Source organism: Salvelinus fontinalis, chromosome 19 (genome assembly GCF_029448725.1).
Source record: "Salvelinus fontinalis isolate EN_2023a chromosome 19, ASM2944872v1, whole genome shotgun sequence".
Taxonomy (NCBI): Eukaryota; Metazoa; Chordata; class Actinopteri; order Salmoniformes; family Salmonidae; genus Salvelinus; species Salvelinus fontinalis.
The window spans coordinates 36489660-36504961 of NC_074683.1; the positions used below are offsets into that span (position 1 = coordinate 36489660).

Sequence of the window (15302 nt, forward strand, 5' to 3'; positions counted from 1 at the left end):
TAAACCTCCCTTGCACCTTTTGCATAGTTGTTTCGGTGGGCTGGCCCTCATCATCCAAGTATGGGTCACTGCAGCCCAATATGGCGAGCGGAGTATGGGCCAGTAGGTGTGTCGAAAGGAGTGGATGTATGAAAAGCGAATCAGCTAACTGGGGAGATTTGTTGCCTCTCAAGACCGTTTCGTGTGGCTGATTGGGCTGCACGACGAGTCGATAAGCCGGTGTTGTATCAACGTGCCTGCCAACCTGAGGTTTCTTCCTATTTGTGTATCATGGTCGTGTCGCCTGCGGTAGCTAACGTGGCCATTTTTCTCTCTCACATAATTTTATTTCAAGTAGGATAGCAGCCTACACAATAAATAACTAATAGTTAATACATATCTAGATGTCACATTCATACATACATACATACATACATACATACATACATACATACATACATACATACATACATACATACATACATACATACATACATACATACATACATACATACAGTGCCTTGCAAATGTATTCACCCCCTTGGCATTTTTCCTATTTTGTTGCATTACAACCTGTAATTTAAATAGATTTTTATTTGGATTACATGTAATGGACATACACAAAATAGTCAACATTGGTGAAGTGAAATGGGTAAAAAAATAGTTAAAAAATAAATACAAAATTTCAAACTGAAAAGTGGTCCGTGCATACAGTATGTATTCATCCCCTTTGCTATGAAGCCCCTAAATAAGATCTGGTGCAACCAATTACCTTCAGAAGTCAACAAGACATTTGTGGAGTGGTTGAAAAACAAGTATTAATGACTCCAACCTAAGTGTATGTAAACTTCCGACTTCAACTGTATATACATCTCATACCAGCTAAGTTATTAACTTTTCATATTTGGGTATATACATATGGGTAAAAACCTTGGAGTTTAAATTAATCCTAGCCTTCTTTATCCCACGGTGACTTCCACTGAAACACAATACTGTCTCATTAGATTGAGTAAACCATTCGAAAAAGCTAGGGGAATTCTAGCCTGTTGTTTGTGTGTTCATGAATGTGTTAGGCATTCTTTAAATAAGTGATAGTTCCAAAGGCTATTTGCATAGTCATGTATATGATACAATGTAAAGCAAACATTTTTTGAACAGCTTGCCCAAACATGTCTTCTACTCATAGCTTCCCTTGTTTCTCTAGGCACATCACCCTTCTTATGTTCTGCATTGGAATAGCAGGTGCATGTTAGAGATTGCATTATTTACTCAGACAGCTTTACTTACACAAACTGAATCCTATCAGAAAATAAACAGGAATTCAACATTTCCCCTGCTGCTGTAACTTACTACATTATGTCTTCAGTTCAGGCCCATCCACATGAACTGAGCACTGAGCAGAGACCCAGTGTTAGAGAATCTATTAGACAGAGCTAGAGAGTTGTGATAAAAGTACCTAAAAAAAATTGCAAGATTGACATATACTTCCAATCAAAAGTTGTGGTGAAAAGAAAGAAATGGGACTTGCCACTTGAATTCGCCTCAAAATTAGGGGCAACAGCAAACTCACAGCTCAGACGTGACAGAGAGAGCTATCGTTGGGGCAATTTTCGAAAACACCATGATTCTTTGATCTTCTCTCAATCCCCTAGAATCGTACGTGGCAGACTTTGATGGCAGAAGCTCGCTGCTCTACCGGTTTAACCAGAAGTCCATGAGCACGGTGAAGGATGTGATCTCGCTGAGCTTCAAGAGCCGCCAGGCTGAGGGGGTGCTGCTCCATGGAGAGGGTCAGAGGGGCGACTACATCACACTGGAGCTGCACCGGGGCAGGCTGGCTCTCTACCTCAACCTGGGTGAGTTGGTCACACCGGGCCAGGCTGGCCCTCCACCTCAACCTGGGTGAGTTAGCCACACCGGGCCAGGCTGGCCCCCTACCTCAACCTGGGTGAGTTAGTCACACCGGGGTAGGCTGGCCCTCTACCTCAACCTGGGTGAGTTAGCCACACCGGGCCAGGCTGGCCCTCCACCTCAACCTGGGTGAGTTAGTCACACCGGGGCAGGCTGGCCCTCTACCTCAACCTGCTGGTAAAGGTAATCTCGCAGAGGTCAATGAGTCAAAGGTCATGTGTAACAGGACAGAAGGTTTTCTGGGTAAGGATTAAATAGTCATTTGAACTATGTAAAAGCAGACTGGGCAGCAGTCTGGGAGGGTAATTGGATGTTTGTGTTCTGATAACCTTCCAGTTACCACTGATCCTGAGCTCCATTTACAAAATAGACTCAGACTGTTAAGGATCCATATTGTGAGCAGCTGAGCTGGGAAAGAGAATTCTTAAATGACTGGTCTTGTCTGCACTTCCTATGAGAGCACCTCTTCTTTCAATACAAATCAAATCAATACGGTCCCTATGGCAACTGTATAACGATCAATGTTATCATCCATAAAGATCCACATTGTGAACAGCTGAGTCTGGGGAAGACTGTTCTAGTGCTCTGTTTTGGGAATGTCTTGTGAGCACATTCTTTCAGACCTCTTCTTTCCTCAATATACTGGACTGTTTTATGATCTATATCAAAGTGACAATATGATCTTGTTCTCTGTCTTCAGATGACACTACGCTGCGGTTCAGCAGTGGTCGTGTTGCGGTCACTCTCAGCAGTCTTCTGGACGACCAGCACTGGCACTCTGTCCTCATCGAGCGCTTCAACAAGCAGGTCAACCTCACCGTGGACACCCACACACAGCACTTCAGGACCAAGGGGGAAGGAGACTCCCTGGAGGTGGACTATGAGGTGTGTCTATCCAAACATCCAGAATATTCCTTTACAGTAGGTCTGAAAAGATTACACCAGCAGCACCCAGTCAGAAAAACACTGTAAACTTATGCCATGGTAAGATTAAGAATAATACTTGGGGTTCTGTTTTAACAAACCTAATGCAATGGTAAATCTAGATGCTTGGCGGTAGCACTATAGTTTCAGAAGTGTGTCCGATTTTTATTTTATTTTGACTATCACAATTATCGGCGCACATTCTGGCGTTGACGTGAAAGTCCTGGGTTTTGATGAATAAGCAAGTTGTGCGTGTGTCGAGACTTGGCCCCTCACTGGCCAATCAGAACGTGCTACATGGCAAAATATGTGGTTTCTTCTGTTTTTTATTTTTTTGTCTTTTATGTATTGCCTTGGAGTCAACTCCAATTCCAATGTTAATCCGTTATAGTTTGTTAAATGGTTTACAGAAACGAAATAACAAAATGTAGACCTATTCCATCTTTGCTAAATAGGTTAACTTGAACCCATTTGCAGACCACATTATTCTAAGTATTTGCAAGGCTTCAATAGCATTCATGCTGATATAGGGGCTAGGCCTAGTGTAAATTGCCTTTTTTGGCTGAGCATGGGCATACCAAATATTGTCAATAAGCAAGATTCAATTCATTTTTGATAAGGCCTAAAAAGAAAACGAATAATTCTAATCAAATTCTGAACAAAATGAAACAATAACTTGTTTTATATAGGCTTGATCACACTTACAGGCACCATCATTTCTCCCCGTGGGCATTTACTATTAAAACAACGCAGACTATGGAGGGTTTTACACACATCCAAAACGGGACCTGCGTGTTTGAAGTAATGTGGGCCTGCTTTGGTGATTAAGATTTATTTCCAAGCGGTCTCAGGAGCCAAACCCTTTATTGACAGTCTTGACTACTTCGCGATTGCATTGGGCAGACAACAAAAAAGCCTTAATTGAGAGGAGGGAAGGCTATGCTTGTCACGGCTGTACCCACTCCCCCTCTCTGGCGTTCAAGGTCGCCAGGCTGCTCATCATTACGCACACCTGTCACCATCGTTACGCGCACCAGCGCTTCATCCGACTCACCTGGACTCCATCACGTCATTGATTGCCTCCCCTATATCTGTCACTTCCTCAGTTTCATTTTTGTGTCTGCAATGATGTTGTTTTGTTTCTCTTGTCCAGACGCTGGTCTTGTTTAGTTTTATGTCTATTTAATATTAAATCCTCACCCTGTACTTGTTTCCCGTATCCCAGCATCTGTGGTTACGGAACTGTTATAGAATGCCACAATTCAATTTTTTTGTTTGTGACTTTGGGTCTGGGTGCCGCTGCCGATGCAATCGGGGATGCCTCAGCTGGCTCGAGAGGCTCACAAGCCTCGGTTGGCTCGGCAGGCTCCCACGCCATGCCTCAACCGGCTCAACTACGTTACCGCTCTTAAATATTTTTATTTTTTATTTTTTTATTTCACCTTTATTTAACCAGGTAGGCTAGTTGAGAACAAGTTCTCATTTGCAACTGCGACCTGGCCAAGATAAAGCATAGCTGTGTGAACAGACAACAACACAGAGTTACACATGGAGAAAACAATAAACAAGTCAATAACATGGTAGAAAAAAGAGAATCTATATACAATGTGTGCAAAAAGGCATGAGGAGGTAGGCAATAAATCGAATAATTACAATTTACCAGATTAACACTGGAGTGATAAATCATCAGATGATCATGTGCAAGTAGAGATACTGGTGTGCAAAAGAGCAGAAAAGTAAATAAATATAAACAGTATGGGGGTGAGGTAGGTAAATTGGGTGGGCTATATACCGATGGACTATGTACAGCTGCAGCGATCGGTTAGCTGAAAAAAGATAAAAGTCTCCAACTTCAGATATTTTTGCAATTCGTTCCAGTCGCAGGCAGCAGAGAACTGGAAGGAAAGGCGGCCAAATTAGGTTTTGGCTTTAGGGATGATCAGTGAGATACACCTGCTGGAGCGCGTGCTATGGGTGGGTGTAGCCATCGTGACCAGTGAACTGAGATAAGGCGGCACTTTACCTAGCATAGCCTTGTAGATGACCTGGAGCCAGTGGGTCTGACGACGAACATGTAGCGAGGGCCAGCCGACTAGGGCATACAGGTCGGAGTGGTGGGTCGTATAAGGTGCTTTAGTAACAAAACGGATGGCACTGTGATAAACTGCATCCAGTTTGCTGCCTGAAATTAGCACTTTGGATCATGTTTTTAAGGGAACACTTCAAATATTTCCACTTCGCCCATCTGAGCGCAAGCGAGCTGATATAAGACATGTAAATTTCCGAACCTGGCATTTGGGCTGGAAAATGCCAGCGTGGCAGTTTTTACATGATGAAATTACAAACTAGTGTGTTCTTGACGCTAGCACCCCTTTAATGAAAATAGAGCCCTTGGTCCATCTCTTTAGAATGTCTTTTCAACGTGACACCTGACACTCAAAGGACTTTTCTTATTTTTTGTTCTAACATGTCTATACTTCACCCTCTGTCCTCATCATAGCTCAGCTTTGGGGGCATCCCACTGCCAGGTAAGCCTGGTACCTTCCTGAGGAAGAACTTCCATGGCTGCATTGAGAACCTCTACTACAATGGGATCAACATCATCGACCTAGCCAAGCGACGCAAGCCTCAGATCTACAGCGTGGTAAGAGCTTTTCAACTATTCATTTTTAATGTATAGGCCAAGGCCCAAGTTTATTTTACACTGCATTACCAATATATTCACTTATGTACGTGATAATGCTCCATTGTGTTAGAAGTGGAGGCTAACAGCACATAACCTTAGAGAGCCGAAGGACCATAACATTTGTTGAGTAATAAACCGTCAGACTGCAGATAGGGAAGCAGGGATTTACAGAGTGCGTGGCGAGAACCACTCTTAGCTGAGATAACAGTGTTCTTTGTTCTTGTTTTGGAAAAGAGATCTGGGCTCAGTGATGAGCTGGAGCAGGGGCTGTAACCAGTGATCCATTCAGCATAGAAGTATTATTAGTAGGATAGAGGTAGATTGCATTATTTAAGGTATATGTCAGGGTCTAGTGCAGACCCTAAATGACATCTTCAATGGATATTAACTTTAAGTAACCTTCTGGCCCAGTGGTGTTAGAGCCCCAAACACAAATAAATCTCACCTTACCTCTAACAATAAATCCACTAACACTGAAATAGAACTAAAGTTATCAATGATTCCCGAACACAATAATCCTGTGAGTCAGTGTCAGCCTATTGAAACAGAATCACTCTGAAATCAAGTTTGGTGGAGTTGATGGAAGAGTCCCTGTGAAAGGTTTAGTTGCTGCCACTCAATGTCACCGCGATCAATGATATGTTCATCCCCACACTGTTCTGACCTTTTCCTGTGTACAGGAACTCATGTCCTCTGTACTGGCTCTTCCTGTCCCTAGGAGTCACAGTGGGGCTGGCAGTGACATTTAACCCTGCTCCCTGTAGAGTTCATTTTGTCTCTCTCGTTCCCTCGTTCTCCCTCTCTCCCACTCTATCTCTTTCTGTATTTTCCCCTCATACTCTGTCTCTCCGTCTCTTTCTCTCTCTCGATACTGTACTTATTTTTGTCTCTTTCTCCATCTCTCTCTCCTTTCTAGAAAGGGAGGGAGTGTTTGTAGTAATTAATAGCAGCACTACACTTACAGAGTTGACATAATTGTTTAATTAACCCTGAAATGTTGAGAGTTGATGTGAATCAGGGCAAGGTGACTGTAAGACTGTGTTCCATTTGTGTCACCAGGGCAATGTGACCTTCTCGTGCTCTGAGCCTCAGCTGGTGTCCACTACCTTCCTGAGCTCCAGCAGCAGCTTCCTGTCGCTCCCGGCCACGCCGTCTGCTTCGGGGGGCTTCGCAGTGCGTTTCCAGTTCAGAACGTGGAACCCAGACGGGCTACTGCTCTCCACCCGGCTGGCCCTGGAGCCCCAGAGACTGGAGCTGCAGATCAGTAACAGTCGGCTGGCCCTGGAGCCCCAGAGACTGGAGCTGCAGATCAGTAACAGTCGGCTGCGCCTGACCCACCACAAGTCAGCCCAGCAGAAAGAAGAGGTCTCCACCGGTGAGGGCCAACAGCCCCTAGTCTAGCTGACCCAGACCCACTCTATGCTGGAATCAGTGGTTCTGTCTATGGGGACTCAGAGTAGAAAAGGCTCTTTGTTCCAGTGAAGCAGGCAGACAATATGAGAACTATTTTATTATTGCAGAGAAGGCATTTGTGACTCAGAATGTTTGTGGTTTTCCACATAAATAGTCTGATAGTGATAGTAAAGATTATGAGAAAAGATTATAAGAGAGAATCCATTCAGTTGGCTCTGTGCTTATCTCTTCTGAGTTCACACATTATGAGAAGCATTTGGTTTTGTCCATTTCCCACCATGGGGAGATCTGTCTCACTAATCCTGTAGAAATAACTAAATCCAAAAACACCGAATCCCTCCATGCAGACAGACATAGTTAGGTTTGTGTCATTTTGGACTGATCTCAATCACTGCAACATAATCCAGATGTGATCAGAAAAAACAGGCTGAGGTCATCCTCCAATCTATTGCATGTCGGAGGCTTATCAGAGGCAACGTTTGCACCAGGTGTGCTTTTTTTTGTTTGTTTCAAACTATTTACTTCTTGAAATATAGCGCATTTAATCGTGTTCCATGGTAATTCTCTTAGCCTGCAACTTCACTCTAACACTGCAGGCAGATGGCAAGCACAGAGGGGATTGTAGACACACAGCTTGGATGCCCTTCACTGTAAAAGCCTGAGTTTAATTAAATCAAAAAGCAAAGATTATACCTCTGAGATTTTTCCATTGGTTCCTTCTCAAAATGGAACCACAAACACAACAGACTGGGGGTTGTGGGTGATCCTTTGTTTATTTGATAGTGTGGGGGGAAACGATATGAAATGTGTGTGTAACGTGTAGGGAGGGCCATAAAGTCAACACCAGCAACAGATTGAATGCAGAGCTTTGTTGCAGACAAACAAGATTAGAAATATAAATATAAAAATGTACTCTAAAATAGTTTTCTTAAAATGCTTTTGTAACAGTGTGGTTGCTATTGTAAAACCAGTCATATGCAGAGATAGATCGGGTCTTTATAAACTGTTTATCTCATAACTGACCCCATGTGTCAACAGGTCACAGAGTGAATGATGGACTGTGGCACTCTGCGAGTCTCAGTTCCCGCGGTCTCCAGGTCACCATGACTCTGGACAACGAGCCGTCCTCAACTATGGAGCTGGGAGACCACATGGAGGCAGGAGACAGCCTCTACTTCGGAGGTAAGAGGACAGATAGTATGACCAAAAGTTACATTTTAAAATATGCTTGGGTATTTACAGGAGAAACTCAATGACTTGATACATCTGTGAACTGTAATAGCTACGAAGTCTCACTCTTTGTCATCATCACTTCAGTCCCTTAGTGGAGTTGACAATGCATTTTAGGCAGAGATTGACTTAATACATCCCTGTACAAACTTTAGCTTCCCAGAACATGCCATGTGAATCTAAAATCTTCTGATAGCTGGTGTTTTTTTAAGCTGTTTTTAAAAAGCTTCAACTTGCATAGTGGCATGTCTTGACATGTTTAAAGTTGCTCTCTTTTTTTGGGGGGTGGGGGGCAACTTCTCTCTCAGCCATAACGGAGATTAAAAAACTGTACAGGATTGTCACACTGAAGAAGAAAAAAAACTATATTAATGTGCATGTACTGTTTAAATCATTTCAGTTTTCGTAATTTCTACTTGTATGTCTCCAGTCAGTAAATCAGTCAGCACACCACCCTCTTAGCATCTTAACATATTTGTGTAAGCCTCTTTTGTTGCATTATTACAGTAGAAGCTGATTTGGCAGATGTTTGGTTACATAAACATCCCTCTGCTGTGTGTTCCATTAGGCTGCCCCTCCTTGCCCTCGAGTGACTCGGGCTGTGAGAACCCCACATTGGCGTTCCAGGGGTGCATGCGTCTCTTCTCCATCAACAGCCAGCCCATGGACCTGAACCTGGTGCACCAAGGACGACTAGGAGACTACAAGGAGCTGCAGTTTGACACATGTGGCATCCATGACAGGTATCACCTTTTTAAATGTAAAAAACAAAAAAATCCACCTTTATTTAACCAGGTAGGTCAGTTGCGAACAAGTTCTCATTTACAACTGCGACCTGGCCAAGATAAAGCAAAGCAGTGTGACAAAAATAACAACAGAGTTACACATAAACAAACATACAGTCAATAACACAATAGAAAAATCTATCTACAGCGTGTGCAAATGTAGGGAGGTAAGGCAATAAATAGGCCATAGAGGTGAAATAATTACAATATAGCATTAAAACTTCTTAGGTGTCCAGAGTAAACGGCCTGCTACTCAGTCCCAGTTGCTAATATATGTATATTATTAGTATATTTGGATAGAAAAAACTCTGAAGTGTTTCCAAGCTGTTTAAAGGCACAGTCAACTTAGTGTATGTAAACTTCTGACCCACTGGAATTGTGATACAGTGAAATAATCTGTCTGTAAACAATTGTTGGAAAAATGACTTTTGTCATGCACCAAGTAGATGTCCTAACCGACTTACCAAAACTATAGTTTGTTAACAAGACATTTGTGGAGTGGTGAAAGACGAGTTTTAAAGACCCCAACCTAAGTGTATGTAAACTTCCGACTACAACTGTATATCGACATAACCTGAAAGTCCGCTCAGCAAGGAAGATGCCACCGCTCCAAAACCACCATTAAAAAAGCCTACGGTTTGCGACTGCACATGGGGACAAATATTGTACTTTTTGGAGAAATGTCCTCTGGTCTGATGAAACAAAAATAGAACTGTTTGGCCATAATGACCATCGTTATGTTTGAAGGAGAAAGGGGGAGGCTTGCAAGTTGAAGAGCACCATCCCAAACGTGAAGCATGGGGGTGGCAGCATCTTGTTGTGGGGGTGCTTTGCTGCAGGAGGGACTGGTGCTCTTCACAAAATAGATAGCATCATGAGGGAGGAAAATTATGTGAATATATTGAAGCAATATCTCAAGACATCAGTCAGGAAGTTAAAGCTTGGTCGCAAATGGGTCTTCTAAATGGACAATGACCCAAAGCATACTTCCAAAGTTGTGGCAAAATGGCTTAAGGACAACAAAGTCAAGGTATTGGTGTCAGGTTTTGGCCAAGACTGTTCGGGTTTTGGTCACTAGATGTCCCCATTGCACCTTTTTTGTACCTTTTGTTTTTCTTGCTCTAATTATTGTTTGCACCTGTAGGTCATTCCCTTGTTAGTATTTAAACCCTGTATGTTCCTCAGTTCCTTGCTCAGTGTTTGTAAGTTAGCACCCAGCCCCAGCCTTGTTTTATACAGATATTTCTCTTGTTGGATTTTCCAGAGGTTCTCTGGTTTAGTTCTTGTGTATTATTTGAGTAGTCTTTTGAGGTTTGTTTTTCCCTGCTGTTTTTTACCACTTTGTGGAGTTTCTTTTGTATTTTGGAGGATTTCCATTTTGTGCCTCTTGGCTTTATTTTTGGACATTGTGGATTTAGTTTCTTTGCCTGAAGATTTTGTTCTTTTATTAAACCACCATCTCTAGTACTGCTGTGTCTGCCTCATCTTCTGGGTTCTGACGATTATTAGTGACTGTTTCTCGCACCGGGTCCTGACAATTGGAGTGGCCATCACAAAGCCTTGACCTCAATCCTATAGAAAATTTGTGGGCAGAACTGAAAAAGCGTGTGCGAGCAAGGAGGCCTTCAAACCTGACTCAGTTACACAAGCTCTGTCAGGAGGAATGGGCCAAAATTCACCCAACTTATTGCGGGAAGCCTGTGGAAGGCTACCCTAAATGTTTGACCCAAGTTAAACAATTTAAAGGCAATGCTACCAAATACTAATTGAGTGTATGTAAACTTCTGACCCACTGCGAATGTGGGGAATGAAATAAAAGCTGAAATAAATCATTCTCTTTACTATTATTCTGACATTTCACATTCTTAAAATAAAGTGGTGATCCTAACTGACCTGAGACAGGGTATATTTACTACGAGTAAATGTCAGGAATTGTGAAACTGAGTTTAAATGTATTTGGCTAAGGTGTATGTCAACTTCTGACTTCAACTGTATCTGTCAAATACAGTATGTGGCAACTAGGACCCAATACATTAGTTACAGCAAGAATCACATGAATAATCTGATGTCTGCATGCAAAACATTACTGTAAATAGTTGAGTCACTATTTCAGGATCTGCCACATGGAGTGTCTTGGGGAAGCTGGAGATTTAAACAGAGTTAAAGCGCCCATTTCTGAAGGACTTTTGTCTTCTCTTCCTGTGGTGAGGATTAAGCACTGTTTATGCTTGTGGAGTTCCAGTAATCAACACAATCAAATACATTCTTCCATTTCCGTCTTTAACCTTTTCAATAATGCTTACCTACTTACAACTGCGCAACCTCCTCACTACAATCAAGCACGATTACTCCAACATCCTGGCAGTTGTTCTCTCTATCCTTTTACCTTTTCAGAATGTTTCAAAACAGTGATTAATCCTTCCTGCTGCTCAACACACTTCCTGTTTATTAATAGTAAAACATAGCAGAGCTAGGCCTCCATCTCTCTCCGTCACCAATTCTCCAGCTTTAAAACATTCATGAGCAGCTGTCATCCTCCAAGACCGTGCCACGTTTAGGTTGATAGTCCCTTAGCAGCCAGTGCAGGTTGACTGGCAGACCACAGCTTTCATGTGCCACCTCAGAGAGGAGGCCAAGGGTCCCTCTGACTGTTCAATATAGCCATTAGGAGACATGCCCAACCCAGCGCTTTGGCTTGTAACATACATTACACAAAAGCAATTCATTTCTTTGTCACCGAGGAAACTAATTACGTAACACAAAAAGCTCTCAGAATATTGCTAATTTTGTTGAACAAGAGCGTTCCTCGCCATTCACTCTTACCACAAACTTCACTGACCGATGTATTGCAAGTTGATCAGCATCATTATATGGTCCACGAAAGCCTCTTCATTGTGCATGAATAAAAAAATCACAGCAATAATTAAACCATCACCTGAACATTATCCGGAGAACAGTTGACTCCCTTTGTAGAGCTAAATAGGTCAATGGAATTTGAAATGGCTGTGTTGTATGCACAACCCCCACTAAATCAGAGCTCCTGGGACAGGATTCACAATTAAAGCTTAATTAAATAATACTAATTCAAAAATCTGGTAATTTTGGATGTTCGAGAGGTATGAGGAAGGCACTATTAATCGAAGTGTCTTTCCATAGCCAATCAGACATTTCACTGGGAATGTTTCCTCATATTGTTAACAGGGAGATTGGTGAGGAGAGGGGGTTGGATTGCCTACACCTACCTTAGCCATGCATGTTTATGCAGTGACTTTGTTTACAAACTAATGCCTGCACAAACACCTGCCTTACACTGAAATCAGTTTGGCTGGTATCAATTGAATTTGAGACCCAACCAAAAAGATAAATAACCAACATGTTATGAAAATTCGAACAGTAAACTCAATATTCTGTTTGGTAAAATCTTCTGACACTAAGGAGTTTTGTATGCAGATGCTCTGATCTTTAAACAGCTCCCTGTGAGATTAGACTGTCATGAATAATTACAGCTGTTTTGTTGTTAAGTAGATATCACAACACCTGTCATTGTCAGTCAAGTGGGAAAGGGGGATACCTAGTCAATTGTACAACTGAATGCCTTCAACTGAAATGTGTCTTCCATATTTAACCCAATCCCTCTGAATCAGAGAACTGCCATAATCAACATCCACTTCTTCAGCACCCGGGTAACAGTGGGTTAACTGCCTTGCTCAGTGGCAGAACAACAGATTTTTAGCTTGTCAGCTCGGGTTACTAGCCCAACACTCTAACCAATAGTCTACCTGCAGCCCTAGTGTGTATGTTGTAGTGTCATCAAACCATTAACTCCAGCTAGTTCAGTAAGAGTGGGAGCAAACACATTGTTTTAGCATCGCTTTCTCCATGGCTTTGCCTCTCTGGTACCAGGTTACTTGTACTCCTTCCCACTGTCTGATCTTCCCTGTCTCTCCAGATGTCTGCCCAACTTCTGTGAACATGGAGGGCAGTGTTCACAGTCCTGGAGCCACTTCTACTGCGACTGCTCTGGCACAGGATACACTGGAGCCACCTGCCACAACTGTGAGTCCCCACCTGCTCTTCAGTCAATTCAGGAAGTGAAATTCCCATTCCAATTCTCTTCAATGCTTTTCAAGATTTGGTATACTTTCTGACTTGACCTGAAATGGAATTGACCCTGACCCTGCAATATACACTGTTTTATTTAAATAAACAATTTATTCTCACCATTTCCATATCTAATATGTTGTTGTAGTGCTTAGCCATTGATTGTTTTGCATACTTGGAGGGTGTTTGGTGAGATATGTGACTCTGTAATTATTGCGAGGCCACCATCACATTTGAAATGGAAATAACCTCTCTCTTTGACACTTATATACACCACCCCGTAATCAATATGCACCACCCCGTAATCAATATGCACCACCCCGTAATCAATATGCACCCTCAAACTCTGATAGGAATATACACCACCCCGTTATCAGACCCTGATACTCCACCCCATTGTTTTCATTTACATCATTAAGCAGACGCTCTTATCCAGAGCGACTTAGAGTAGGCTCAGGTATTCCAACCAGCGACCTTTCCGTTACTGGCTCACCACTCTTAACCGCCCATTATCAAACTGATAGGAATATACACCACCCCATTATCTAACTCTGAAGTTCCTGCAAGCTATTTTATTTTAGTAGCATATTTTATTACATTTGTCATAGTATTCTCATTCTCCACTCCCACTCTCCACTCCCACGTGTGCTCCTCTGTAGCCATCTATGAGGCATGATGTTTCCCTGTATTCCTCTGTAGCCATCTATGAGGCATTATGTATCTCTGTGCTCCTCTGTAGCCATCTATGAGGCATTATGTATCTCTGTGCTCCTCTGTAGCCATCTATGAGGCATGATGTTTCCCTGTGTTCCTCTGTAGCCATCTATGAGGCATCATGTGAGGCCTACCGGCTGACTGGCAGCTCCTCAGGCCTCTTCTCCATTGATCCAGATGGCAGTGGTCCTCTGGCGCCCACACAGGTCTACTGCAACATGACAGGTGAGCTGCCACCCTGGCCCTCTACCCTACATACATTTTTACACTGATGGCCTTTGGGATCTTTTTGTCAGACTAATCTAGGTTTACAGACAGAATTATGTTTTAAATCGGATTGCCGTTGATAATAATTCAACACTATTGTGATAATCAATCTCAGTATATCTCGTAGATCTTCATCCTATAGTATTCAGGGGCTTTATTTAAGGTCAGAACATTCTGGATTACATGCATTTTCTTTTTCCCTTAATCCCTTTATTTGGGAAGCAGCCACATTAGACCACTTCATATCTGTAAAATCACAATGCACTCTAGTGAGGTTGACTGAGACTGACTGGTAATTAAGGGAACTGTCAAATATGTAACTACCTCCCAGCTTGGTACAGGATCATGCATAATCATATTCAAATCACTCCTCAATGTCTCAATTTTATGAAATGCAGTGTATAATCAGTACTGTGCTTTCAGATTCTGACTCTGCCTTTTTACAGCCATTTTTTTTAGTGTCCAAAAAAACTAAACTAAAACCTGTTTCTTATCTGCTCCGTGTTGTAGAGAACAAGGTGTGGACAGTAGTGACCCACAACAGCACAGATTCAGTCAGGGTCCAGGGTTCTACACTACAGAAGCCCTACATTATGAAGTTTAACTACAGCGCCTCACCTGAACAACTGATGGCCCTCGTGGCCAGGTCAGAGCAGTGTCAACAGGAAGTAGTATACAGCTGCAGGAAGTCCCGCCTCTTCAACACGTGGGGTGAGCCTTTCCAATATTGATTTGCAACATGTTGGAAACTTTCAGTTACAGATATTTTGCACATTTCGCTAAGTAGGCATCTCAAGCACAACCAATTTAATACCAATTGCTTGTCTATATAACGTTTGTATATTCCCTGCTGTATGGGTTCTATTGAACATTGTTTGTGTGCCATCGCATGGGGACTTGAAGACTCCATCTAGTTAGTTCTCTCATCGCTCAGGGAGACCCAACTATAGGTTCATCGTTTATGAAATATGTATGTAGTCAGATTTCTCTGAGGTGCAGTGTCACCGCAGACAATAAACAAGTGTATTATGCCCAAACAAGATCATTCAAAATAAAAGTTAGCTATTTTCAGGCCCAGTAGATATGAACAAAACATAATTGCTTTCATTGTTTACTTGACTGCTTCCGAAACCACTGCTGTCGAAAGAAAAACACAGATCACTATAATTGGACTTGCAAACAAAATATGCTCCTTATATTGTCACGGTGATGCTCTTTCTGTCCTGCTGTATGAAATGTCTTTCTCATGCTACATCATAAGGAACCCTGTGGTTGTGGGCGGTGCAGTTGCC

The 15302-nt window shown here is 42.4% G+C and overlaps 1 protein-coding gene across 1 annotated transcript in view; it reads left to right on the top strand.

Annotated features, from left to right (window-relative positions):
- Positions 1-15302, top strand: part of LOC129816672 (contactin-associated protein-like 5) — a 161655-nt gene that overhangs the window by 111085 nt on the left and 35268 nt on the right. The window contains exons 5-13 of the mRNA XM_055871434.1: positions 1632-1835; positions 2591-2775; positions 5315-5458; positions 6560-6875; positions 7952-8095; positions 8712-8886; positions 12878-12984; positions 13849-13968; positions 14521-14721. Coding sequence (XP_055727409.1) covers positions 1632-1835; positions 2591-2775; positions 5315-5458; positions 6560-6875; positions 7952-8095; positions 8712-8886; positions 12878-12984; positions 13849-13968; positions 14521-14721 — 1596 coding nt within the window. The remainder of the gene's footprint in view (positions 1-1631; positions 1836-2590; positions 2776-5314; positions 5459-6559; positions 6876-7951; positions 8096-8711; positions 8887-12877; positions 12985-13848; positions 13969-14520; positions 14722-15302) is intronic.